This window comes from Lissotriton helveticus, chromosome 7 (genome assembly GCF_964261635.1).
Source record: "Lissotriton helveticus chromosome 7, aLisHel1.1, whole genome shotgun sequence".
NCBI classification, from domain to species: Eukaryota; Metazoa; Chordata; class Amphibia; order Caudata; family Salamandridae; genus Lissotriton; species Lissotriton helveticus.
This window is the reverse complement of record NC_136068.1, coordinates 1,957,478,705-1,957,506,409: the sequence shown is the minus strand read 5'-3', so window position 1 is coordinate 1,957,506,409 and position 27,705 is coordinate 1,957,478,705. Positions and strand designations below refer to the sequence as shown.

Genomic DNA, 27,705 nt, shown 5'->3' with positions numbered 1-27,705 from the left:
TTAGCCTTCTTGCCTTAACGCCATGCTCCGACATTCTCCTAGTAAACATGCCCCATAGAGTCTGAGAACAAAGAGGAGGGCAAGCTCAATGGAGGATCATAGAGTCTGAGTGAAGATAGAAGAGTAAGGTCAGTAGATAGAGGATCATAGAGTCTGGGGAAAGACAGAAGAGTAAGGTCAGTAGATAGAGGATCATAGAGTCTGGGGAAAGACAGAAGAGTAAGGTCAGTAGATAGAGGATCATAGAGTCTGGGGAAAGACAGAAGAGTAAGGTTAGTAGATAGAGGATCATAGAGTCTGAGTGACAACAGAGGGGTAAGGTCAGTATATAGAGGATCGTAGAGTCTGGGGAAAGATAGAAGAGTAAGGTCAGTAGATAGAGGATCATAGAGTCTGGGGAAAGATAGAAGAGTAAGGTCAGTAGATAGAGGATCATAGAGTCTGGGGAAAGACAGAAGAGTAAGGCCAGTAGATAGGGGATCATAGAGTCTGGGGAAAGACAGAAGAGTAAGGTCAGAAGATAGAGGATCATAGAGTCTGGGGAAAGACAGAAGAGTAAGGTCAGTAGATAGGGGATCATAGAGTCTGGGGAAAGACAGAAGACTAGGGTCAGTAGATAGAGGACCATAGAGTCTGGGGAAAGACAGAAGAGTAAGGTCAGTAGATAGAGGATCATAGAGTCTGGGGAAAGACAGAAGAGTAAGGTCAGTAGATAGAGGATCATAGAGTCTGGGGAAAGACAGAAGAGTAAGGTCAGTAGATAGAGGATCATAGAGTCTGGGGAAAGACAGAGGAGTAAGGTTAGTAGATAGAGGATCATAGAGTCTGAGTGACAACAGAGGGGTAAGGTCAGTATATAGAGGATCGTAGAGTCTGGGGAAAGATAGAAGAGTAAGGTCAGTAGATAGAGGATCATAGAGTCTGGGGAAAGATAGAAGAGTAAGGTCAGTAGATAGAGGATCATAGAGTCTGGGGAAAGACAGAAGAGTAAGGCCAGTAGATAGGGGATCATAGAGTCTGGGGAAAGACAGAAGAGTAAGGTCAGTAGATAGAGGATCATAGAGTCTGGGGAAAGACAGAAGAGTAAGGCCAGTAGATAGGGGATCATAGAGTCTGGGGAAAGACAGAAGAGTAAGGTCAGTAGATAGAGGATCATAGAGTCTGGGGAAAGACAGAAGAGTAAGGTCAGTAGATAGGGGATCATAGAGTCTGGGGAAAGACAGAAGAGTAGGGTCAGTAGATAGAGGACCATAGAGTCTGGGGAAAGACAGAAGAGTAAGGTCAGTAGATAGAGGATCATAGAGTCTGAGGAAAGACAGAAGAGTAAGGTCAGTAGATAGAGGATCATAGAGTCTGGGGAAAGACAGAAGAGTAAGGTCAGTAGATAGAGGATCATAGAGTCTGGGGAAAGACAGAAGAGTAAGGTTAGTAGATAGAGGATCATAGAGTCTGAGTGACAACAGAGGGGTAAGGTCAGTATATAGAGGATCGTAGAGTCTGGGGAAAGATAGAAGAGTAAGGTCAGTAGATAGAGGATCATAGAGTCTGGGGAAAGATAGAAGAGTAAGGTCAGTAGATAGAGGATCATAGAGTCTGGGGAAAGACAGAAGAGTAAGGCCAGTAGATAGGGGATCATAGAGTCTGGGGAAAGACAGAAGAGTAAGGTCAGTAGATAGAGGATCATAGAGTCTGGGGAAAGACAGAAGAGTAAGGTCAGTAGATAGGGGATCATAGAGTCTGGGGAAAGACAGAAGAGTAGGGTCAGTAGATAGAGGACCATAGAGTCTGGGGAAAGACAGAAGAGTAAGGTCAGTAGATAGAGGGACAATCGATGGAGCTGGTTTAAGGGACCTAATGGCCGTAAACCTAGACAGAAATCCAACTTCCCCTGGGAGTTACAAACCCCTGGTCGAGAGGAGGGTTGGGACGGGGGATGGAATTTGGTCAGGAACAGAGGAAGTAGACCACCGCAAGGTGGACCTTTCTTTGGCCCACATTTCATTCAACCCTATCATTACCCCCAACAGCTAAATGGTCCTGTTAATCCCTTGTATCTCCCCATGGCGAATCGCTTTGAATGTCTCTCAAACACAGACTGGGTTGACTGACATATACAGGGCTCCCCAAAGGGAAGGGGACCTCAGACCATCTTAACTTCCCCCTGTGAGGTAGTGACAACAATAGATCCGCCCATAGGTAATCTTCCTTTTACCCTTGATAAGAGTCCGGCGGAGCTTGAGAGCCAGAGTATACCTATTCCCCCCACTGATCCTATGGCGCCTTGTAAAATCCTCACCTGGAATGTGGCAGGTTTAAGTTCAAAGGCTCTAGACCCTATATGGCAAGGGTTTGTAAAACAATACGCCATCATGGGACTTCAAGAAACATGGGATACCACAACAAACTTTGCACTGGATGGCTTTTGCAGCTTTTTCATTCCCGCAGTTTCTGGTCCAAGAGGAAGAGCAAAAGGCGGTCTATTAACACTGTGTTCCCTGGATCTGGTAGGAGCATTCAGACAAATTGATACCGCATCCGCAAACATACTAGTCGTGGAGTGGACCCTACCTGATTCCCAAACTTTTTTATTGGTTAATTTTTATAACTCAAAGGAGTCCTCCTGTGTGAATGAACATCTGACTTTGTTATTAAATTTTCTGTCAGCCTATAGATATGATTGCACCCCTGCCCCAGAGATGATAATCCTGGGTGATTTTAACATCCACCCCTGCGAGGGAGACTGTCTTAATGATAGATATGGGGGCCTACCAACAGAAGCCATTCCCCATTTCGTGCACACAACAGAGGGTGAGTGTCTCGAGTCTCTCTTAGCGAATTTAAACTTATTTGAACTTGATAAAAGTAAGAATGATCCCAGAGCCCTAACTTTTGTGGGCAAAGATGCCAACACCATCATAGATTTTATTTTTGTATCTTCTGGGGTTTTGGCAAAGGCACGCGAGTACATGGTGGTCACCGCTAGTTTCAGTGATCACAATCCTGTTCTCTTGTTGCTGGATCTAGATTGCTTTCGGTCCCGTACATCGATAAACGTGGTAGCCCCAAAGGATTTGAAGACTAAAGACCAGGGAAGGCGACTAAAATGGGAGCAAGTAGTTCCCGAACAATTCTTCTAGTTACTCGCCCAACAGTCCGAAGCCAATATGGCAGTGTGTCTGGATCCAACTGCCCGGGGATCTGAGGTCTTGGCTGCCTATGAGGAGATTTGTGCAAGGATCTCCAAGAACTTGGAGTTAAGGTCTGCTGGGCAAAGGAACAAGAAAACTTATAAATGGTTTAATAAAGAATGCTCGCAGAAACACACCGCCCTGCTGAAAGCTCTTAAACAAAAACCTAGGGATAGGCTTTTAGTGGCTAATCTAAGGAAGGATTATAAAATCGCAGTCCTCAATCGTAAATCTCTTATTAAGGAGGAAGCGTGGGAAAACCTACTATCTTTGGATGTTTTGCGAGATAGCAAAAAGTTCTGGGCCACTGTTAACCAGCCTTTTTTTTCCGAAGATGGAAAAACTGATCTGGATTGTGTGATAGAAGATGGCAGATGGTTAGGCCACTTCGAAAATATTTATAAATCCACAGCATCCGGTTCATCTGATAGTGCCCATGACTCTTCCAACTTGGTAATGGAATTCAGTACCTTGGAGGTCGAAAGGGCGATTAAAGACACAAGTAAACACAAAGCCCCGGGCCCTGACGGGGTCCCTGCAGATCTCTACATCCAATACCCCCAATTTTGGTCAAAGATACTAACGAACGTTTTTAACGCTATACCCACAGGTGGCTTCCCTTCCTCTTGGTTCACCTCCATCATCGTGCCTATATTCAAGAAGGGGAACAGGGGGGATCCGGCCTGCTACAGGCCAATCTCCTTGCTGGACTCTGCCGTTAAGATCTTGGGCAGAGTCATCTTACAAAGGCTCGGGGATTGGCTTGAGGAGAGCGGGATCCTGTCGGACCTACAATATGGCTTCAGGGCACATAGAGGGACTATGGACCAGTGTCTTAACCTTCACATTATTAGTATGTTAGAGCGGCATGCGTGAGGCTAGGACGTCCAGAAATGTACTCTCTGCCACATAATTTTAAAAAAGAGGACATTTTTTCGTTCCAAGGAGTATTCTGTACAATGTCGGTCGGTTGAAAGTTAGGCCACAGCGGTGAAGGTGCTACATATACACAAGTCATTCTTTACCTTCTGATTCCACCAGAGGCAGCGTCTTCAGAGTGCAGCTCTCCAGCAAATTCTGTAAGTCCCGATATTTGCAGTTCGAAGAGATAAATTTCACATCTCGCACCATGATATCCTCTACGAAAATGTTGAATTTACTGCAAGAAATGCAAAAATAAATCTCACTAAACAGTATGAGGAATTGCTAATGTCCTGGCCTCAAGACATGTTAACGGTTCGTCGTCGTGTGGCTCACACTGATCCCCAGATATACCCCCACGCTGAGCTTCCGATCTTCGCTCCAGTGTGGCCTACATCCAGTTTCAACTGGAGTCCACTGTGCACTTCGGCCCTTGGTTGCAATCCACGATGTGCTTTTTATGCCACCCACCGACCTCACCAACACGGACGCCGCCACCCGAAATTTCAGACAGTGGATCGACGACTGCGCAAAAACCCTCGCACCACTCAAGAAACCCTCCACCAACCTCTCCAGCAAGAAAGCCGCCTGGTTCACGGAGGAACTCCAGACCTCCAAACACACATGCCGGAAGCTGGAGAAGAAGTAGCTCCACGACCGCACACCCGACAGCCACGCAGCCCAGAAAGATGCCATCCGCAGACACCACCACCTCATCAGAACAGCCAAGAGAACTTCCTTCAAAGCCCGCCTGGAAAACAACGCACACAACAGCAAAGCACTCTTCAACATCGCAAAGGAACTCTCCAACCCCAAAGCCAACACAAACGACATCCCGCCCTCATAAGATCTGTGCGACTCACTGGCCAACTTTTTCCATCGCAAGATCGCCGACATTCACGACACCTGCCTCGACTGCAACAGACCCCACCCCGAACATCACTTGCACCACCCAGCTGACCTCCTGGTCCCACGTCAACGACGACGAGACACGCAAAGCCATGAACTCCATCCACTCTGGATCCCCTTCAGACCCCTGCCCACACCACGTTTTCAACAAAGCAGACGCAACCATCGCACCCCAACTACGGAAGGTCATCACTATCTCCTTCAAAACAGCGACTTTCCCGGAAAGCTGGAAGCACGCCGAAATCAACGCCCTCCTCAAAAAGCCCAAGGCGGAGCCCTAATACCTCAAGAACTTCCAGCCCATCTCCCTGCTCCCTTTCCCGGCGAAGATCATCGAGAAAATCGCCAACCTGCAGCTGACCCGCCACCTCGAGGACAACAACATCCTAGACACATCCCAGTCAGGATTCAGACGTGACCACAGCACCGAGACAGCCCTCATCGCCGCCACAGACGACATCAGGCGCCAACTAGACAACGGTGACACATCGTCCCTCATCCTCCTGGACCTGTCAGCCGCCTTCGACACGGGCTGCCACCGCGCACTAAGAACACGCCTCCAAGAAGCCAGAATCCAGAAGAAGGCCCTTGACTGTACCACACGCTTCCTCTCCGGCAGAACCCAGCGAGTCCGCCTCCCACCCTTCCAATCCGATGCCACTGAAATAATCTGCGGCGTACCCCAGGGCTCTTCCCTCAGCCCAACCCTGTTCAACGTCTACATGGCCCCCCTCGCACAAGAGGCCCGCCAGCACGACCTGAACATCATCTCTTACGCCGACGACACCCAGCTCATCCTCTCCCTGACCAAGGACCCACACTCCGCCAAAACCAACCTCCACGAGGGAATGAAAGCAGTCGCCGACTGGATGACGAACAGCTGCCTGAAGCTAAACTCGGACAAGATGGAAGTCCTCATCGTCGGCCCCAACCCCTCCTCATGGGACGACTCTGGGTGGCCGGCCACACTGGGAACAGCTCCGACACCCACGGACCACGCACGCAACCTAGGATTCATCCTCGACTCCTCCCTCTCCAAGTCTAAACAGGTCAACACCGTCTCCTCCTCCTGCTACAACACCCTCCGCATGCTCCGCAGGATCTACAAGTGGATCCCGACCGAAACCAGAAGAATAGTGACCCAAGCCCTCATCAGCAGCAGACTGGACTACGGAAACTCCCTCTACCCAGGAATCCCGGCCAAACACCAGCAACGATTACATCTCATCCAAAACGCCTCAGCACGACTGATCCTCAACGTCCCCCGCCACAGCCACATCACCCCCACATGAGAGACCTACACCGGCTCCCCGTCGACAAGAGGATCACCTTCAAGCTCCTCACCCACGCACACAAAGCACTCCACAACGCCAGACCAGCTACCTGAACAGCAGACTCAGCGTCTACACCCCCCACCCGCCAGCTCCGCTCCGCCAGTCTCGCCCTAGCTGCTGTCCCCCGCTTCCAATGAATGACCTCCGGCGGCAGATCCTTCTCCTACCTCGCTGCCAAGACCTGGAACTCCCTCCCCACCCATCTGCGGCAGACCCAAGACCTGCTGGCCTTCAGAAGACTCCTCAAGACCTGGCTCTTCGAGCAATAGCAGCACCCCCCCCCCACAGCGCCTTGAGACCCTCACGGGTAAGTAGCGCGCTCTACAAATGCAGTGATTGATTGATTGATTGATTGATTGATTGATATGCAGGTGAATGTTGCAGTCTTTGCAGTTGTTTATCTTTCGGATACTGTAAACCACCCAGAATGTCTGTCTAGATGGACCTGGGTGGGCTCGGAGCTGAGATTGATTCTATTTTCCTTTCAGACACACATCAGGGAGTTCTCTGTCCGCCCTTCTTATGTCTTTCCCTCTCTTACATGTTGGGTTCACCTTAGGTCTGCCCTTAACCATGAGCTTTTTAATGCATTATCTGAACTTTAATTATGTTCTCGCATCCAACACACCAACCTCGTTCTCTGAATGTACTCTCTTCTGGGCGCCTTTGTCAAAAGGTTTCAGAGATGATGGCCTTTAATATTTTATTTCTGGTCAAATCAAGGTTCTGTTACTAGGCGCCCCCCCCTCTCCCCATCTACCTGGTCTCCTGGACTGCCTCACTGGACTCCCACCTCCATCAATGGCCAGGAGGTTTGAAATCTATGCTTCTAATCTGATCACCGGGGTTTTCTGTTTTCTCAGTGTTTTTTGTAGGTTTCCACATCTCATTTCTTTGCATCACAAATGTTGGAGAAAACCCTTCCTTGGCTTCCAGATAATACACAGACTGATGGTTAAAACCAAGTTTTCACGCAACCGGAATTGATGGCAATTCAAAGCGCCTTATTAATGAGGCATTGTGACAGTTTACGCTTCCGATGCGCCACTTTTTGTGATGCATCGGCGGTGTAAAACATGCCGCCTGTTGCGCCCTATTTACAAAGTGACGCATCTAAGGAGATGCGTCACTTTGTAAACCCCTGCGCCTCGTTATACCTGCGTCAGGTATAGTGTATGCAGGGTGGGCGTTCCCACGTAAGTATGCCTTGTACAAGTGATGCAGTGAAATCTACGAGATTTCACTGCGTCACCTTTAGGACGCTGTTGCGTCAATATCTTACGCCTGCCACACAGCAGGCGTAAGACTGACGCAGGCCCTTTCACACGGGGCTTGCCCATGTGAAAGGACACATTGCTGGAGTTGCGTAACTTTTGTGACACACTCCAGCAATGCGCCACTTTTGCGCTTACAGATACGTCAGAAATACTGACGTATCTGTAACACCTTGCGCCATGATGCGTCATACAGTAAATATGACGCATCATTGGTGTCGCAAGGAGGGCACAATGAAAAGTGACGCATCGCTGTTTTCACGCAGCGATGCGTCACTTCTCATAAATGAGGCCCTAATATTTAGGCCTCTCTGAATATCTTCATTATTGACTTGAGATGTCGCCAAATGCTGCTACTGAATGAATATTGGGAATCTCCTATCACCAGCCCATCAAAAGCTATTATATTTGCTGAAATACTACTTTCTTCTCTTGGACAAATATGTTAGTGTAAAGTGTCGGGCAGTGGGTTTCGGGCGTGGCCTGTTAGGTTCACTGTAGGAGCAGACTGTAGTTCCTCCAATCAGGGAGCTGAAAATATGCCTCCTATCTGGGATTGCTTCCTATTAAGATCTGGTTTGGAGTCTCCTCTGGTGGCTGCTTCCAAAGCTGCAGGATTTCCTGCCCTGACATTTGAGACTTACATTAAGTTAAAAGTTGTTTTCATAAAGGAATAAAAACTCTTTTTTCTTTAGAGTGAGTAATGTGTTGAGTTCTCCTGAGCCTTGAGGAATGGTTTAGGCAGTGCTGTGTGTCTCTTGGGGTGGTGACAGGTTGTATTGAGTCTTTCCTTCATTCATTCATTCATTTACACCCCTCCCTGTGCACGTATTCCTGCTGCCCTCACTTGCTCCCCTTGGGCTGAGGTGTGAAATGCCACTTTCAAGCCATTCTACACACCTCAGACCAGGCAGGAGAGTGAAGAGACGACCCTCTGAGGGCAGCAAGGGCATCTCTGGGGGAGGACTCCATGCCTACCCCTGGAAGCCAAGAGACAGGAACCTTCCAGTCACCCACAAACTACCTTGTTTGAAAAGGTCACGCCCCCGTCCACTGACAGCATTGAACGTTTCTGAGGATGTCCCAGTCCCTCCCACACAACTCCTCACCTCATAGTCACCTCAACCATAACAGACACAAACACATCTACAAACCAGCCTCACAGTCTTCAATCTCTCACTGGCCATCACCACAACAACAGATGAAGGAGGTATTCACAGGACCTGCCACCTCCCAGAGCCCACTCAACCAGGGCCTCTCCACGGAACCGTGACTCAACTTACTGATCTCTGGACTACCCGCCATTTCTAGTCTGGCTAGGGGATATATTTTCCATTCTAGGACTCTCCTCCAGTTTTCAGAAGGATGTACCTCGAAGTGAGAAAGCAATAATGCACGTGCTTTCCTCCTTTGGGCCCGAACACCTCAGGGAAGCAATATGCCAGGGAATGGAAGGGGCCTTAAAGCGCAACTCAAGGACTGCATGTACCATGATGCAAAGGAGCAAACTTTTCTAGAGTATGATGTAGTGGCCGGCCACACCCTTTTCCCTGCCCAAATTAATTTTCATGACCTCCTCTACCATTTATCACACGTTCCTAATGTTCCTTTTTGTAAAAAATTATTTTACAGTCCATTGATTACATTTCATCCGGCTCAAGACGGAGAGTACAGCCGGAGTGTACAACCCGGGTGCGAAGCGTACAGCCCAGGTGCGGAGCGTACAGCCCGGGTGCGTAGAGTACAGCCCGGGTGCGTAGAGTACAGCCCGGGTGCGGAGCGTACAGCCCGGGTGCGTAGAGTACAGCCCAGGTGCGTAGAGTACAGCCCGGGTGTGGAGATTCCGGCCCGACTGCGGACATAAAGATACTATTTGTAATTGACGTCTGTGAATACGAAAAGTCGTAAAGTTAGACTTTTGTCTCAGATTGCCTTTGTGAATCGGGCCCTAAATATTTACAGACATGGGACAAGCAGACAAACCTAGTGATTAGGATTGTTACCAGCATTTCATGTTACACATACGTAGTTTACAACTCCCATAACATACAGATCACACTTGTATTCCTCTGCTGAGGACACAATTTACTCTTGCTGAAAGAATTCTCACAGGAGTACAGACAGTTATGCTGAAGAGTGAAGGCGTCCTCTGCCAGAGGGAAATCACATTATTATAGTTTCTTCCACACCCACAGAGCAAGCAGCATCAAAAGCTAAAACGTTTAATGTGCGCTCTCCACACTTGCCTTGGGTCCAGTGGGCAGATTATTTAAATGCCACGGATGTAAAGGTTGAAAATGATCCAATACGTCTCGCTCAGGAAGTGTTGCAATACAACCAAAATATTCCACAAACTCCAAATATTTTACCCATACTTGAGTATATGGACGGCTCTGCGCAGCCACTGAACAGAATTACCCTGCGGCTTGCAGCTCCGGGAGGTTTTGAAGATGGTGACTTCAAGGCGCTATATACACACACTAAAGTTCTGTCCTACTCTACTGCACAACTACGCTGTCGCTACCTGTCCATCCCACAGCTGATGAGTACATTCCTACTCTGATTGTATCGGATTCAGCATTCTATGTACAAGGCTGTAGTATAGATGTACAGCACTGGCGTTGAAACTGATTCAGAGATTCAAAGGGGAAATGTATAAAAACATAAATAACTTTGGGGAAGGTGACTGTTATAAAGGACAAGCTCCCTATGGTACGTGTAAAACATACCATGGCCCATAAAAGAGAAGGAATTCTCACTAAAGGGACTGTGCAGCAGACGTGGCTGAAAAAACGCCCTGCAAACATTTAATGTAGCCACGGTAACCCGGTCTCAAACTAAGATCAATGCAGACATTTTAGAGACAAAACAAGCAATGTTGAAAGTAAAAATGCTCCCTGGTGGTTTTCCCTTCAAGTACTGCTACACTGACACGAAAGATAACCAGCCACATCCATTAAGGAATCGCAGTTATGGACTCGCAAAAGCCTATGCATGCAGGAATCGCTATAAAAATAGCGATTCATACGCATTCCTTATTTGTGACTCCCAAATTGCTAGTCGCAAATATGGAACGGCTTCCCAATGAATGCAAGTACCAATAGGTCCTCGCAAATTGCTCATGCAATTTCAGGGTGCAAGGTTATCTAAAGGACACCCTGTTGCACCCCTGAAATTGATCTGTGCACATATGTTGCGCACACACATGTCCTAAGGGCAAGTGTGTGCTCAACTTGAAACTTTGAAAAATGCACAAAAGTGCATTTTTCAAAGTTTTTGCAAATTACCATAAAGTTCAACTTCATGATAATTTGCGACCCCTATTAGCGAAATCGCTATTCTTAAGTGGTTCTTGCATTGTATTACGGAATTGCAAATTGCGATTCCTTAAATGCAATCGCAATAATTGCGATTTTCAAAGTGCGAGTAGCAAGTTGTTTCATGCATGGCAAAAGCTAATTTTGCGATCGCAAACGGCCGATTTTTGCGATTTGCACCATTTGTGGTCGCAAATAGCTTTAATGCATGTGCCTGCACGTTCCTATGGTTTTTATACCCAGAGTAGGGCATAAGCGTATCCTTAATGAGCGAGCTAGATTAGATCTACTTAGGGCAGCTTAAGAGGGGATAGCTTCAGCTCATATTGGCAGCAGCAATATTGCTGGCCATACGTACCAAAGCTTAGAAAAAATATGTGCAGAAATGCAACTTTTTCCAGTAAATAAAGCATGTAACTATTGTAGGACAAGCACCGACACCTCTTACTATCTCCAATACACCATCTGGTGTGGTTTTCCTCTTCCACAGAGGGCCACTCTTGAGTGAAAATAAATATAAATACATATTGGTTGTGGTCGATTCCTGCTCTAGAATCTTTTGCGTTTGCCCACAAAAATCTGAAACTGCGCGAGCAGTCATGAAAGACTTGCAGTGCCTAATAGCAGGGGAAGCAGTTTATACCTTTCATCCAGGCAATGGCCCTGCATTTGCTGCTAAGGCGTCTACGTATGCTTTGTCTGCTCAGGAATATACATGTATAGGCTTATCATATCCCCAGTTAATCAACCACAAGCCTGACAACAGCGACCATGATAGTGCACGCAGCCACTCACAGCATAAGCAGCAAAACAATGTGACCTTGTCAGTGATCATGTCTCTCCCACAGTGAGGATCTGCACCGGCGGCCACACCCAGCATGTGTCAGATTTAAAACTGTCTGTAAGGTGATGCACCCATGAAACAGAAAAATATTTGCTCCCAAAATGTGATATCCCTGTACTAATTGAACCAAAACAAGAATGGTATGGACATTGTCGTTATTTTTCTTTTTAAACTGTTTCACTATCTAATTGACATAAATATGAATTTGAAACTGTATTTATGTGCTGCTACATGGTTGTACTTGTACAAACCGAATAAAGCATTTTGAAAAAATAAAAATAAAAAAAATAATCAAAAGGACTATCACCGTCTTCCAGCACTTCACGCAAGGTCAGCCACTAATGAGACCAGAATTCAATGCATCGCCGAATGGACAAACCAGGTCGTATGGAGAATGCTACCTACATCTGTGGAACTCTGTTCCGTGCTTCAACGGCTGAGGAAGGAAACCTCAGACTTTCCTCTTCTTGCAACTCTTGCCCCAAAAAGTTAAACATCCCGTGTGACTCAGGCGCGCTTTGTAAGTCTTGGTGACATGGTCAGTGTGATCTGGAATTGCACCCGGTCTTGTCTTTTTGATGTACACCATCTGACGTGAGACATTCCTTAGAGCCCCGCCTCAATGGGACTATGACTCCATGGACTGAGCATTTGACCTCACCCAAGCAGTGCTATGTAACCTTGCCTCAAGTGGGACTTCACACCCTGCGCACGTTCCTGCCCTGTGTCCTCTCTAGCACAGTCCACGCTGGGAAAACTCTGGAAAAGTTAAATAATTGCAACAACTACTGCACTCTTGCTGGTCTGGACATACCCATTCTCATGCCACTCATTCAAAGGGACTTGCTTGCCCCGGTCTGTTCAATAGGGGGACAGCAGGAGTAAAAATTAGAAAAACAGAAATCAGAGAATTCCACATTTCTGAGGGGCCACTTCAGAGGCTTGTCACAAGGTCCATGGACAATCGCAGACCCGATACCAGGCTCTGTGTGTGCCTGCGGATGTCGATGATTGACAGACGATTGCAACAAGCCATGGTTTACCTAGCGCTCGCGCTGTCTAATCAATGCTTAATGGAGTCTTGGTCATCTTCTGCTGCGTGGATCAATGTACGCTTGGATCAATGCATGCGTGGATCAATGCATGCGAGGCTCAATGCATGCTTGGATCAATGCATGCCTGGATCAATGCATGCCTGGATCAATGCATGCTTGGATCAATGCATGCGAGGCTCAATGCATGCGTGGATCAATGCATGCGAGGCTCAATGCATGCTTGGATCAATGCATGCTTGGATCAATGCATGCGTGGATCAATGCATGTGTGGATCAATGCATGCGTGGATCAATGCATGCTTGGATCAATGCATGCGTGGATCAATGCATGCGTGGATCAATGCATGCGAGGATCAATGCATGCGAGGATCAATGCATGCGAGGATCAATGCATGCATGGATCAATGCATGCTTGGATCAATGCATGCGTGGATCAATGCATGCGTGGATCAATGCGTGCCTGTATCAATGCATGCGTGGATCAATGCATGCAAGGATCAATGCATGCATGGATCAATGCATGCATGGATCAATGCATGCGAGGATCAATGCATGCGAGGATCAATGCATGCGAGGATCAATGCATGCATGGATCAATGCATGCGTGGATCAATGCATGCGAGGATCAATGCGTGCCTGGATCAATGCATGCGAGGATCAATGCATGCGAGGATCAATGCATGCATGGATCAATGCATGCATGGATCAATCCATGCGTGGATCAATGCATGCGTGGATCAATGCGTGCCTGTATCAATGCATGCGTGGATCAATGCATGCGAGGATCAATGCATGCATGGATCAATGCATGCATGGATCAATGCATGCGTGGATCAATGCATGCATGGATCAATGCATGCCTGGATCAATGCATGCGAGGCTCAATGCATGCTTGGATCAATGCATGCGAGGCTCAATGCATGCTTGGATCAATGCATGCGAGGCTCAATGCATGCTTGGATCAATGCATGCGAGGCTCAATGCATGCCTGGATCAATGCATGCCTGGATCAATGCATGCTTGGATCAATGCATGCCTGGATCAATGCATGCCTGGATCAATGCATGCTTGGATCAATGCATGCGAGGCTCAATGCATGCGTGGATCAATGCATGCGAGGCTCAATGCATGCGTGGATCAATGCATGCGAGGCTCAATGCATGCTTGGATCAATGCATGCGAGGCTCAATGCATGCTTGGATCAATGCATGCGAGGCTCAATGCATGCTTGGATCAATGCATGCTTGGATCAATGCATGCTTGGATCAATGCATGCGTGGATCAATGCATGCGAGGCTCAATGCATGCTTGGATCAATGCATGCGAGGCTCAATGCATGCTTGGATCAATGCATGCGAGGCTCAATGCATGCTTGGATCAATGCATGCGAGGCTCAATGCATGCGAGGATCAATGCATGCGAGGATCAATGCATGCATGGATCAATGCATGCGTGGATCAATGCATGCGAGGATCAATGCGTGCCTGGATCAATGCATGCGAGGATCAATGCATGCGAGGATCAATGCATGCATGGATCAATGCATGCATGGATCAATCCATGCGTGGATCAATGCATGCGTGGATCAATGCGTGCCTGTATCAATGCATGCGTGGATCAATGCATGCGAGGATCAATGCATGCATGGATCAATGCATGCATGGATCAATGCATGCGTGGATCAATGCATGCATGGATCAATGCATGCCTGGATCAATGCATGCGAGGCTCAATGCATGCTTGGATCAATGCATGCGAGGCTCAATGCATGCTTGGATCAATGCATGCGAGGCTCAATGCATGCTTGGATCAATGCATGCGAGGCTCAATGCATGCCTGGATCAATGCATGCCTGGATCAATGCATGCTTGGATCAATGCATGCCTGGATCAATGCATGCCTGGATCAATGCATGCTTGGATCAATGCATGCGAGGCTCAATGCATGCGTGGATCAATGCATGCGAGGCTCAATGCATGCGTGGATCAATGCATGCGAGGCTCAATGCATGCTTGGATCAATGCATGCGAGGCTCAATGCATGCTTGGATCAATGCATGCGAGGCTCAATGCATGCTTGGATCAATGCATGCTTGGATCAATGCATGCTTGGATCAATGCATGCGTGGATCAATGCATGCGAGGCTCAATGCATGCTTGGATCAATGCATGAGAGGCTCAATGCATGCTTGGATCAATGCATGCGAGGCTCAATGCATGCTTGGATCAATGCATGCGAGGCTCAATGCATGCCTGGATCAATGCATGCCTGGATCAATGCATGCGTGGATCAATGCATGCGAGGCTCAATGCATGTTTGGAACAGACGGCGAGCACGCGCTGCAGATAGGTACCTCATGTGGCTCCAGCCGAGGTCGGGCAGGTAGGGCAACTTCTTCACCTGGATGATGCTGTCGTACAGGCTGGGCTGCAGGCTCTGCGCCACCATGTTGGCCAGGATCACGGCCACCATCATTGGAAGGATGTGGGAGATCTGGCCAGTCAGCTCAAAACAGATGACTGCTGTTGAGACCGTGTGGGTCACTGCCCCGGTCATGGCTGCTGCACCTATGGGGTGGGAGATGAAGCATGGGTGGGGGGTAAGACAAAGATTAGGAGAGGGAAGAAGGAAGGAAACAAAGAAAACTGGAAAGTAGAGAACTCACCAATGACAGCGTAACCCCCGGGAAGGATTTTGTAAACAATTCCATCAAAAAGAATGCCATTAGGAAAGAGGGTTGCCATCACCTCTCCGATGGTGCGTCCGAAGGCAGCGCCTGTAACCAATCACACGGGCTTTGGTCAGAGCAGGACCTGCCGGGAACATCTAGTCACACGTGGACAATTGATTCCACAGCATACGCTATGGGAACACACCTGTCGCTCGTTCGCGCACTCGCGTGCTTGGTAACACCAGGGCCTTGGAGCACAGAGGCCGAGACACATCTGTGTGTATAGACATTTCTGCTCTACTTTCACAAGTTTGGGTGAGGGACCCATCCATGGTGAGTGACTCAAGAAGGCCTCAGCATTGATCACTGGCAAGGAATGCTTTCTAGGACTGTGTATGAGTATTAAATAAAGGGATGCTGAGGAGGAATGTGGTGGCTTCATGACGTCAGAGCCATTGGATTACACCCCTGACCCACAGACACCGATGGTACCCTGAAAAGCAAAACATCCAGCCCTCCACATCCTGACAAGAGCAACCTCACAGAAGAACATTCAAGCAGCCGAGGACCTGATAACCCAACGTCACTGGAGCACATCCAACCAACATAGCTCCAGACCAAACCAATATCACAGGAGTCCTTACAGCCAGCGTAAGGTCTAGCGACAACAATATCAGAAGAGGACAACCAGCCAGCATAGGGCCTGATAAAATCAATCTCACAGGAGATCATCCAACCAGAGCAGGGCTGTCACAGGAGAACAATCAACCAGCTTAAGGCCTGGTATGACCAATAATCCAGCAGTATGCCCAACCAACGTGGTCCTAATGAAAGTAACATCACAGGAGTATGTCCAACCAGTATAGGGTCTGACAAAACCAGTGTCACAGGAGCATATATAACCAGCCCAGGGTCCGGTGAAACCAATGTCAAAGGGGAACATCCAATCAGACTAGAGTTTGGTGAAACCAAATTCATAGAAGATTCAACCAGCGTTGGTACCAGTAAAACCAATCTCACAGGAGAAGATTCAGCCAGCGTAGGGCCTGAAGACAACGGCCACATCAGACAGCACACGAGCACCCCAGGGTGTGATGAAACCAACGTCAAAGAAACATTCAATACACCCTAAGGCCGAGCGAGGCCAGTGCTCTTTGAGAACCACTAAACCCCCCTTCCCCCAATAAAATCAGTACCACTAGATAACAAGCAAGTGCCTCCGGGTTTGAGGAAACCAGAGCCTCGTAGAGTCCTCATGGGCAGCTGTGACCTACTGAAGAATGTATAACTCAGCATCAAACTAAAGCCTTCTGCTTGCTCCTTCTTTCAGCATGCACTGAGCCATGTGTCCAACCGTGCCCCGGCCAAGGAATGCCCAGCAAAGCTACGTACTAACAAGGTAGGAGTTATCAGAGAGACCCCAGTAGAGGTCCTCACACCCCGCCCCCGCCGAAATGGAGGTGCAAGGAAACTACAGAACCAGAAAAGCAACAAAAGGTGGCGCAAAAAGTACCCAACAGGTGATTGGAAGACTCATTGCAAAAAGTCTAACCACTAGCAATCGCTTGAGGTAGCAATCCAACCCAACGCTTTTTGCCCACCATGCCACCTCAGTTTGGACCCAGCTGTATGAAAATCAGTCTTGGCCCTCCTCCAACGAGAACAGTCCAGCCCGAACTGCCCGGGCAGGTCCTCCCCGAACTAGAACACAAACAATCCAAGATCAGTTTTAGATCTTCAGTCGGGTATAGCTTGGTTCCGGTGGACAGTGAGCACATCTGGGCACACCCTTGCTACTTAGGGTGTAACATAAAACACACAAATTGTCATGGAGAAATGCTTACAAAAAGCCTAAACACTGACAATCGCTTGGGGTAGCATGCCAACCCATCGCCCTTCAGTCCACCATGTCACCTAAGTTTGGATGTGGGAGAGCCTGCCCTGCCAAATGTAGATGGACTGTTCCAATTGGAGAAGGATCAAGACTGATTTGCATATGGCTGGGTCCACACTGAGGGTGACATAGTGTGTAAAATAACGATGGACTGGGATGTGGCTCAGGGTAATTAGCAGTGACTGAGATGCATTAAATTATTCCATTCATCATTTTTCTGTATACTTCACTGTGCTGCCCTAAGTGGGATGGGTAAGCCCAGACGTGGATTCCTCGCACACTGTGCCACTGGAGCCCAGCTATACCCAGCTGGTGAGCCATTGTAAGGGGCAAAACCGGTCCTGTGTTTCTTGTGTTACTGTTCAGGGAGGACCTGGTCTGGCAGTTCGGGCCGGTCTGTTCCCATTGGAGCAGGGTCAAGACTGATGTGTATACAGCTGGGTCCAAACCGGGGTGGCAAAGTGTGCAAAATCACGATGGCCTGGGGCGCAGCCCCGGTAATTACCAGTGGCCAAGATTAATACAGGGATTTCTATCAGCAATGACAAGACAGAAGTAGTGATCTTTGCCAAGAACCCCTCACCAGGGGACTCCAACTGGTGTCGATCGAACTTGAACCAACATCCAGCACTCACACTAGGAACCTTGGAAGAATCATCGACAGAAAACTGGACATGACCGTATAAGTCAGGGCTGTCACTGCGTCCTGCTTTCACATCCTGAAGATGCAGAGAAAGATCTTCAAACGGCTCCCAAGCAACACTAGAAAAACTGTCACTCAAGCCCTAGTAACCAGCCAGGTTGACAATGCGAACAACCTCTAAATCGGAATCACAAAGCAACTCTCTACAAAACTACAAGCCATCCACAACTCAACAGCCAGACTCATCTTCAACTTCCCACACAGAACTTACATCACACCACTCCTCAGGGAACACCACTGGCTCCTGATACACAAACACACTCATGTCAAACTCGTCACACACACACACACACACATTCAAGGCACAACTCAACTTCAGCCCCACCTAACTGAAGAGTCAAATCTCCTTCACCAACCGCCCAGACACCTCCACTCCGCAGGACTCCTACTCGCACACATCCCAGGCATACACGGAACCAGATCGGGTTGACGGGTCTTCTCTTACATTGACCTGGAAGCGTGGAACGGTCTCCCACTCCACATCGAGGATTCTCCTCTCGTCTTGAATCCCACAAGAAGCTGAAGACCAGTCTTTTCCATTAACCAACCTACCATAGGCCGGGCTAGGTACACTCACCTGCTCAGCACCAAGACAGGCGCACACACCTGCTCAGCACCAAGACAGGCGCGCACACCTGCTCAGCACCAAGACAGGCGCACACACCTGCTCAGCACCAAGACAAGCGCACACACCTGCTCAGCACCAAGACAGGCGCGCACACCTGCTCAGCACCAAGAGAGGTGCACACACCTGCTCAGCACCAAGAGAGGCGCACATATCTGCTCAGCACCAAGACAAGCACACACACCTGCTCAGCACCAAGACAGGCGTGCACACCTGCTCAGCACCAAGAGAGGCGCACACACCTGCTCTGCACCAAGACAAGCGCACACACCTGCTCAGTACCAAGACAGGCGCACACACCTGCTCAGCACCAAGACAGGCGCGCACACCTGCTCAGCACCAAGAGAGGCACACACACCTGCTCAGCACCAAGAGAGGCGCACACACCTGCTCAGCACCAAGACAAGCGCACACACCTGCTCAGCACCAAGACAGGCGCGCACACCTGCTCAGCACCAAGAGAGGCGCACACACCTGCTCTGCACCAAGACAAGCGCACACACCTGCTCAGTACCAAGACAAGCGCACACACCTGCTCAGCACCAAGACAGGCGCGCACACCTGCTCAGCACCAAGAGAGGCGCACACACCTGCTCTGCACCAAGACAAGCGCACACACCTGCTCAGTACCAAGACAGGCGCACACACCTGCTCAGCACCAAGAGAGGCGCACACACCTGCTCAGCACCAAGAGAGGCGCACACACCTGCTCAGCACCAAGATACCCTTGTTTGAGATAATGCACCTTACAAATACACATAATATAACATCCCATCCATCACCTTGTGATACTTCAGAGTAGGCACAGACTCCCTGTCAGACTGCTGATAACTTAGACATTAACTCGTACTTACAACTAGGTCTGGACATTTTGTTCCCACTAATATTCTTGCAAAATTCTTAAATAATTGTTTACGCTACCTCTCTTATCACTCATCAACTTTATGCTGGACTTTGATAATTTACACACGCCATTTAAATGCCACATACATATATTTGGCTTATTTTTTCTTTTTCTCTTGTTTACCTTTGAGTAGAAAATGACTAGAGGGAATGTGTGGAGCTGAATGTGTGCCACGGTCACCATGGAGCCCTGGGCAGACGCAAGGAAGAGGCCGAGATGAGAAGGCTTTTCACAATCAGGCACAACGGAAGCAAAACTCACCGAGTATAAAGACCGGCATGAAGGCTCCGCAGGGGATCGGCATCGTGGTGGCGATGACGGACATCCAGAACTGGAGAGAAGACCAAACACAGAACAACTTCCATCAGCACTGCCATCCTGAGCTATGATCCCTGCATCTTTAGCAGGAAATCCTGGGTTAACAGCATGGAGGACCACTGGGTGTTGACTATTCGAGCATGTAAGTGGAGCAAGAATGGGGATGGCTTGACATAGTAGATGTAAAATGTATTGTTAATTGATACTTGTATAGCGCACTACTCACCCGCAAGTGTCTCAAGGCGCTTGTACGCATAGCGCTGTGGAGCCCTTCCTGGCCTTTCCCTGTGAGGTGTCCACTCCTGGGCACCCCCAAGGTGCAGCCAGGCATCCTTAGCGTTGTGGGGGCCGTTGTGGAGATTAAGCAAGCTATTGCCCAGAGTTGCAGAGTGGGACCCATGATTAGAATAGGCACCGAGGCGAGAATTATCAGGTCCGGGGAAATTGAGCCCAAGACCCGCCGAGGCGGGGAATTGAACCCTGGTCCCGGGCTAGACCTCTGCATCAGGGTCTGCCGCTCTAACCATTGAGCCACACTTCTCCACTAGATGATGCCATGATGGCAGTGAATGGAGCACTGTCACCATCTGGAGTTTGCCGAGTCAATGATAAGGGGAGCACGGTCAAAGAAGGTTAAATGTTTCAAATATAAATCTATCTTTGTTGTGTGATTCGGTGGAGAGATGAGAATGAATTTCGTTCTTTTGGTCTTCAGCGTGAGGTGGTTGGTAGTGAGCCAGCTTTGCGTCTTCAGTTGAATAGCGTTGAGGGAAATGAAGTCTTCTGGAGTGGAGATTTTCAAATACAGTTGGGTGTCGTCCGCATGCAGGTGATGCAGAATATTCGCAGATTTCACTGCGTTCGCCGGGGGTTCCTTTAAAGGTTGAGAAGAATAGGTGATAGGGCGGATCCCTGTGGAACGCCCAGGGTGAGCACGGAGGGTTGAGAGAGTGAGTTCTTCCTCTTGATTCTTTGTGTTCTATTATTTAGGAAGGAGGAGAACCATTGTAACACTGTCCCTGAGAGGCCCTTCCTTCGTTCCAATAGTGACAAGAGGGTGTCGTGCTTGACCGTATCGAAGGCGGGGGATAAGTCAAGGAGAATCATTAGGCATGATTCGTTGTGATCTAGCATTTTTAGCTTGTCATCCATTATGTGTGTGAGTGCAGATTTTGTGCTGTGACCTTGACGGAAACCAGATTAGCGATTGTCTAGGAGGTTGTAGTTCTCAATATGGTTGCATAATTGCATTTGTACACATTTCTCCAGCAGTTTTGCCAAAGTGGGGTTGTTGGATATAGGGTGATAGTTGTTGAGATCGGATGGGTTGGCATCGGATTTCTTTAGTATTGGTGTGACCTGCCCTACTTTAAGACAGTCCGGTATGGAGTCTTGTCTCAGAGAGGCGTTTACAATTTTTGCCCATAGTGGTAGGATAGTTGTTTTTACATGGAGAGCGGCCTTGTAGAAATCGCTGCAGGGTCGTTGTTAGGCAAGGAAACCTTTTTGAGCTGGGTGTGTTAATAGTGTTTTTTCACTTCCTGCTGTTTGTGTTCTTGTTATGCACTGTTTTGTTTGGTTTATGCTATCGATATGCACATGTTGTTTGTTGAGTTAATATTGTTGTTTATTTTTCAAATGTAGACAGTGCTGGTTGAGCTGGTTTTGTGGTTGTGATCTGCCTGCGTTGCTTTTCCAATGTTCTTGTTATGCAGACACCACTTTTTCAGTTGGGGTTGTTCGGGCTGTTGTTATTATATATATATATAGTGTTTGTTCATTTCTTTGTGATTTCCGACAGTTTAATTTACTGTTCTTTTAGATTATGTGATCTGGTATTGTTGATAAACGTTGGATGTGGTGGAGTTTTTGACGTACAATGCTTGTTAGTTTTGGTGTGCAGGCTGTTGGGGTGGATCTGTTTGTATTATTAATGTTCAAACTGTGGTTTTTGAGTGGTGTGCTACCAGAATATAGTAGCTAGAATACCTTTTGACATAAATACTTGTTTCTAAACTATGCTTATAAAAATATTGCCATTTTGGAGTTAGTAATGGAATCCTACACCAAATGGGACGTTATTTTAGTAAATTATATTTTGTCCACAATATGTATGTCAGACGATACATACTTGTGCACAGAGTTCTAACATACAAACATGTTGCGCATGGTTGAGATGAGTAGATTGCTTGCTTGACACATACATGTAGTTTTGTTGCACTCATATATCACTGGTCTTGCTAAGATGAGTGTTTGTTGTTCTTACTCTGTTGCTTGCACCTGGTGTATGTGAGAGATCTTTGCCTGAAGATGGTGCTCGTTGACTGGGTTTGCTAGTTGTCTAGACGCCCTACAGCTCAAGCATGCAAAGCATTTGTTAACATGGGTTCTTTACATGCTGACAGGTTGGGTCCAGTGTCTTGGTGTTTTTGATGCACAGTCATTACCTGTTAACTTGGAAGTGTTGTGTGTACATGCAGGTCATGCTTCCTAAATGAACAGAGTTCTGTTCTTGCTACACAGGGACTGTTTTACAGTTTTCTTGTTTTGCAGGCAGGGTTTGGAGAGGGTTGGGCTGGTGTTCTTGAAACATATGCACTGTTTGTTGGCTTAGGGTTTATTGGTGCTCTTAATGACTAGAGAGTCGTTGAGTTGTTTTTAAACCTGCTCTTGATATGACGGCAGTGCTTGTTGAGTTGTGCATGCCAGTGCTATTGATACTCTGTGTTGGATATGTTTGTTTTCTAGATATACAGCTAAATGTTGCACGTGTTTCTATAATACGGGGGCGTCATGCCGATGTAGATGGACGCGTGTATGTTTGAATGACATTGCGAGTCTGAATTTGTCGCAAACAGAATACCCACCTTCATGACGAAGAAAAGGCTCAGGATGACGAAGACGCTGACTTTGGGGTGGATCCACACGGCTGACCGGCCCAGCCCTTGCGTGTTGTCCATGTGCTTCGTCCATGTGTGGTTGTCAAACAGGGAAGAGATGCTGTCTCGCGGCATCAGCTGAGGAGAGAAACCATTGGGAGAGACCGGTGAGTTGAGTCAGCCTCAGAGGCCTTCACAGGAAGGGTTATTCCTAGAGTGGAACAAAACCTCCTTTGTTGTCATGCAGACAGAAGGGCTAGCCCCGCTTTCACTTGTAGATGGATCCCTACAGGGGGCTCAGAACTCCCCTTGTGTGTCAACGGCTTGGCCTTGCCTTTGGGTGGGCAGGGAAGAAATTTGAGCAGGGGCATGGGGGCATGGGGGGGATTGCTTCAGTTCATCACAAACTCATGAGTGTTACAATGGAACACTGCATGAGTCAATCGAATGCACTGCCGTACATCCTGACCACCTGCCCCTTTCTGCCTATATATGAAAACCCCTGTGTGCATCACCATGCATTCACTCATTCACTCATTCATTCACTCATACATTCACTCATTCATTCACGTGAGTGCCAAGGGATGCTCACGGTTCTCTACGCTGCTGCACAGCGGTGTGCGCTTGAAATCAGCCGCGGTCTGTGCAGGTAACAGCGGTGGGCGGTGGGGCTGGGTAAAGGGGGATTTCGAGGGACGATGCAGAGGGAAAATGTATTATTTATTTATTTTTCCCTCAGCATCATCCCTCAAAATCCCCCTTTACCCGATCCACGGCTGTTACCTGCACGGACCGCAGCTGCTTGTAATGCTGCCGACTGCTAGGGAGCGCAGACACACTGGGTTGTACAGGTGCACAGTCATATGGCTGACCCACAGAGTGTTCCTCTGTCTCCAGAGTGATCCACGTGGTGGACCGGCCCCCCTCATGCACCCACCTGCCCAGCACCCTGAACACCAGCACCTACCTCTCCGGCCATGAACTGTCCGAAGCCTGGGGGGAAGGTCAGCGTTGCGATGACGAAGGTGATGACCCCGGGGTAGATGAGGCGACTGTGGAGAGAAGAAGCACAGAGTGTAAACACGGGTGCGGCCTCAACGTGGGGTCGCTGCAGAGACTATCGCGCTCCATGACACATTAACGTGATGCAGCACGCATAGAAAGAGGGAAAAACGAGGAGAAATAAAAGTGTTTCTCCTCATTGCCCCACCCCCCCCCACCTGCCCCGGGGAGGCGGAGGATTCTGACGCATTCCCCGGTTTATGACACTTTTCAAATCTGGGAAAGTGTCGGGTTCCATGGATTTTGCGTAGGAACACCCACAGCAGCACTCATAGAACGCCCCATCCACGCTGAGGAATGCGTGAAACGGGCCATATTTACAAGGCCATAAACAGTCATGAAGGGCAGCTTTACATGACCTTGTAAATATGGGGAAGCCCATTGCGCTGCCGGTACATCAAAAAAAGCTACGCGCAACGGCGCAAGGGCCTTGTAAATGAGGCCGTCAGCACGCATCGAAAGAGGAAAATGACATCAATGATTATTTTTGTGCAGGAAGGTGTCCCTTCCTGTAAAGAACCATAACCCCCGCAACGCAGGCACTATTGCAAAATGGCACAAGGGTGTCTGCGTTGGCGCACGTCTGCTGTTTGTGCATCAGCGCCTGGGAGAAGGACAGGAATGAGCTGTATCTTGTAAAGCGTTCCTGCCTTTTATTTTGACGCATGACAGGGCAGCAGGAATGCTTGCGTCGCTGCCGTGCAACAAAATATTGTAACTCAGGCCCTGAGTATGGACGGACTGCGCTCCGGCCTTTGAGTGACAAGAGTGACCCCTCGCTTCCTGCGGGGGTCCCTCGCTTCCTGTGGGGGTCCCTCACTTCCTACGAGGGTCCCTCGCTTCCTGTGGGGGTCCCTCGCTTCCTGCGGGGGTCCCTCGCTTCCTGCGGGGGTCCCACGCTTGCTGCAGGGTCCCTACTTTAGGAGCTGTGTTAAACCTCGCAGTTTTTGTTCTCTCAAGCTCTCTGTACCATCTGCTTGCCCCACCTGCATCTCGAACCACTGGCTGGCACCGTCCGTCTGTCTCTGAGAGAGAGAGATGTCACTTACGGTTAACTGGGGGCACTCGCGTCAAGAGGGAGTAGGAGGACATGTGCTTCTGAATGGTTGAGGGAAGTGAACAGAACCAAGCTGGCACCTGATCACCGAGGTCACGTCAGTACCGAGGTGACAGTAGTACTGAGGTCAAGCCAGTACCGTTGTCACACCAGTTACAAGATCACACCAGTGCAGTGGTGACACCAGTACAATGCTGCTGTACCCGTCTCGAGCTCCACAATGTGAAGAAGGGGCTGGACAGAGAATATTCACAAGTTTACATAACTCAGCCAGTGATAGGCAGAGGGCATACACTTTAAAACCACTTAGAACATAGCTGGCAGTCCTGGCTGCATTGTGGCCATTTCACGACTATCGATTGTTGGTCTGAGGCCATATTTCCACCAGTTATGACCGGCTTGTGGTCATATCTCAGCCAGTTATAGCTGGCTTGTGGTCATATCTCAGCCAGTTATAGCTGGCTTGTGGTCATATCTCAGCCAGTTATAGCTGGCTTGTGGTCATTGTCAACCAGTTATGACCGGCTTGTGGTCATTCTTAACCAGTGACTGTTCACATCCAGCCATCTATCAGACACTGGTGTTTGGGTCAATACCAATCCCAGACACTCGTTGGTTTTATAGCAAGAAATCTTGGCTTCTGGCCGCCTTCAGCAAAATGACGACATGTGTGCGACCATTTAACACCATATCTGGAAGCGCATGGCCTTATTGCACATGGTGAATTTCGGCCTGTGACATCTGTGCACCCCTGCTACGCGAGGCAAGGTTAGCAGCTGCAACTAAGGTTGGAAGAGTGGCAGCAGTTCTGCCAGCAGTGGTTGATTGCTGCCGCCATGATGCGTCCATCCAGCCAGGGGTTGTTGACATGGCTGGTCTGTGCTCAGAGTCCTTCACCCTTTGCGTCTCACACAGCAGCACAGGACCAACCCCGGCTCAATCACCCCCCAGGACAGATCACAAACGCACTTACTATTTGGTGAGAAATTTGCTGAGAGCGGTCTGTCGCCGGATGCACAAGACCACTTGACGATTGAGGTAGACGAAGAAGGCGCCCAGGAAACCACAGCAGATCCTGCAAATGGAGACAGAAGAGGAGGGAGAGTGAAGGAGGCTGAAGAAGGCAGAGAGAAGCAAACAAGAGGCAAACAAGAGGCAAACAAGAGGCAGACAAGAGCCAAACAAGAGGCAAACAAGAGGCAAACAAGACGCAAACAAGAGGCCAACAAGAGGCAAACAAGAGGCAAACAAGAGGCAGACAAGAGCCAAACAAGAGGCAAACAAGAGGCAAACAAGAGGCAAACAAGAGGCAAACAAGAGGCAAACACAAGGCAAACAAGAGGCAAACAAGAGGCAAACAAGAGGCAAACAAGAGGCAAACAAGAGGCAAACAAGAGGCAAACAAGATGCAAACAAGAGGCAAACACAAGGCAAACAAGAGGCAAACAAGAGGCAAACAAGAGGCAAACAAGAGGCAAACAAGACGCAAACAAGAGGCAAACAAGACGCAAACAAGACGCAAACAAAGAGAAAAACACGAGGCAAACAAGAGGCAAACAAGAGGCAGACAAGAGGCAAATAAGAGGCAAACAAGAGGCAAAACAAGAGGCAAACAAGACGCAAACAAGAGAAAAACACGAGGCAAACAAGAGGCAAACAAGACGCAAACAAGAGGAAAACAAGAGGCAAACAAGAGGCAAACAAGAGGCACTTGAGAAGATGGACGAGGAGGCCCTGCTGTGGATGCAACCACATTTCAGAGAGACTGGGTAGGGGGGAGGGGCCTAGTGACTTCAACAAGGAATATGCACTCAGAGTGAAGGAATTACAGGTAAGCATGCACAAATCATTTTAGAAGAGAAAAGTGGGAGATTTTGGAAAGAAATCAGATTAATGCATTTTCCCCATTTGAGGAAAATTGAATTTTGCCTTGTCATGTGTCCCTACGTGTTCCCCATTATATGTTATATGTGCATGATCAATATGCATATATTCTCCTTACCCGAATAAAGACGCAATTATAGTTGTGTCCAACGTTAGTATGCCAGTTATCCAGTCCTCGTGAAAGCAACGAGTATTAGGCCTATGTTGCCAACGTTTTACATTGTGCACGTTAATTCATCGAGTTGCACCCGTTTCTAGGCCTCATAGGGCCCGGACACCAGATTCGAGCTCCAGTCTCCTGAAACCACTTCGAGGAGTGATACAGCCCCTCCCGCATCCCTGACCCTTCACTTACTTCTTGCCAAGCAGCGTGGTGCCCGGCCTGGCCTGCCTGCCTGTCTGCCAAGAATATGTTATGCCTCTAGTTATCAGTTCAGCTCCCCGGCTTCACATTCCTAAGCTAACGAACCGCATCAACATCTTCAGCTATAGTCTAGTCTTTCTGTCTTCATGCAAGAGAATTACTGAATTAGTATTCATAGAAGCTTCATAGCACACGCAATACATGTAGAATATCTGCATGCACCAGCCTTAGTGTCAAGTAGCCTTTGCCCTGATAACTTTTAGATTCTATCAACATGTACTCCAAACACAAGATACCAGATATGCTATAGGTACATGTCGTCCTGACATCCCAGACTTTAGTCTCCTCTTCTAGTGCAGAAGTCAGAGCCCCCAGCTCTCCCCAGTTACACGTCATGGCCCGTTTGCGCGCACCAGTAGGTTAAAGGTTCCAGCTGCCCAGGTAGCCCCCTCCATGTATCCACCCATTCATGACACTTCTGTGACGTTTACATCACATGTCT

At 48.5% G+C, this 27,705-nt stretch overlaps 1 protein-coding gene across 1 annotated transcript in view; it reads right to left on the bottom strand.

Moving 5' to 3' along the window:
- Positions 1–27,705, bottom strand: part of CLCN1 (chloride voltage-gated channel 1) — a 490,813-nt gene that overhangs the window by 145,537 nt on the left and 317,571 nt on the right. Inside the window, exons 10-16 of the mRNA XM_078654208.1 lie at positions 25,929–26,030; positions 23,804–23,888; positions 22,825–22,974; positions 19,901–19,970; positions 15,508–15,618; positions 15,196–15,409; positions 4,214–4,347 (exon numbers count right to left, since the gene is read on the bottom strand). Of these exons, the coding sequence (XP_078510334.1) occupies positions 4,214–4,347; positions 15,196–15,409; positions 15,508–15,618; positions 19,901–19,970; positions 22,825–22,974; positions 23,804–23,888; positions 25,929–26,030 (866 nt within the window). The remainder of the gene's footprint in view (positions 1–4,213; positions 4,348–15,195; positions 15,410–15,507; positions 15,619–19,900; positions 19,971–22,824; positions 22,975–23,803; positions 23,889–25,928; positions 26,031–27,705) is intronic.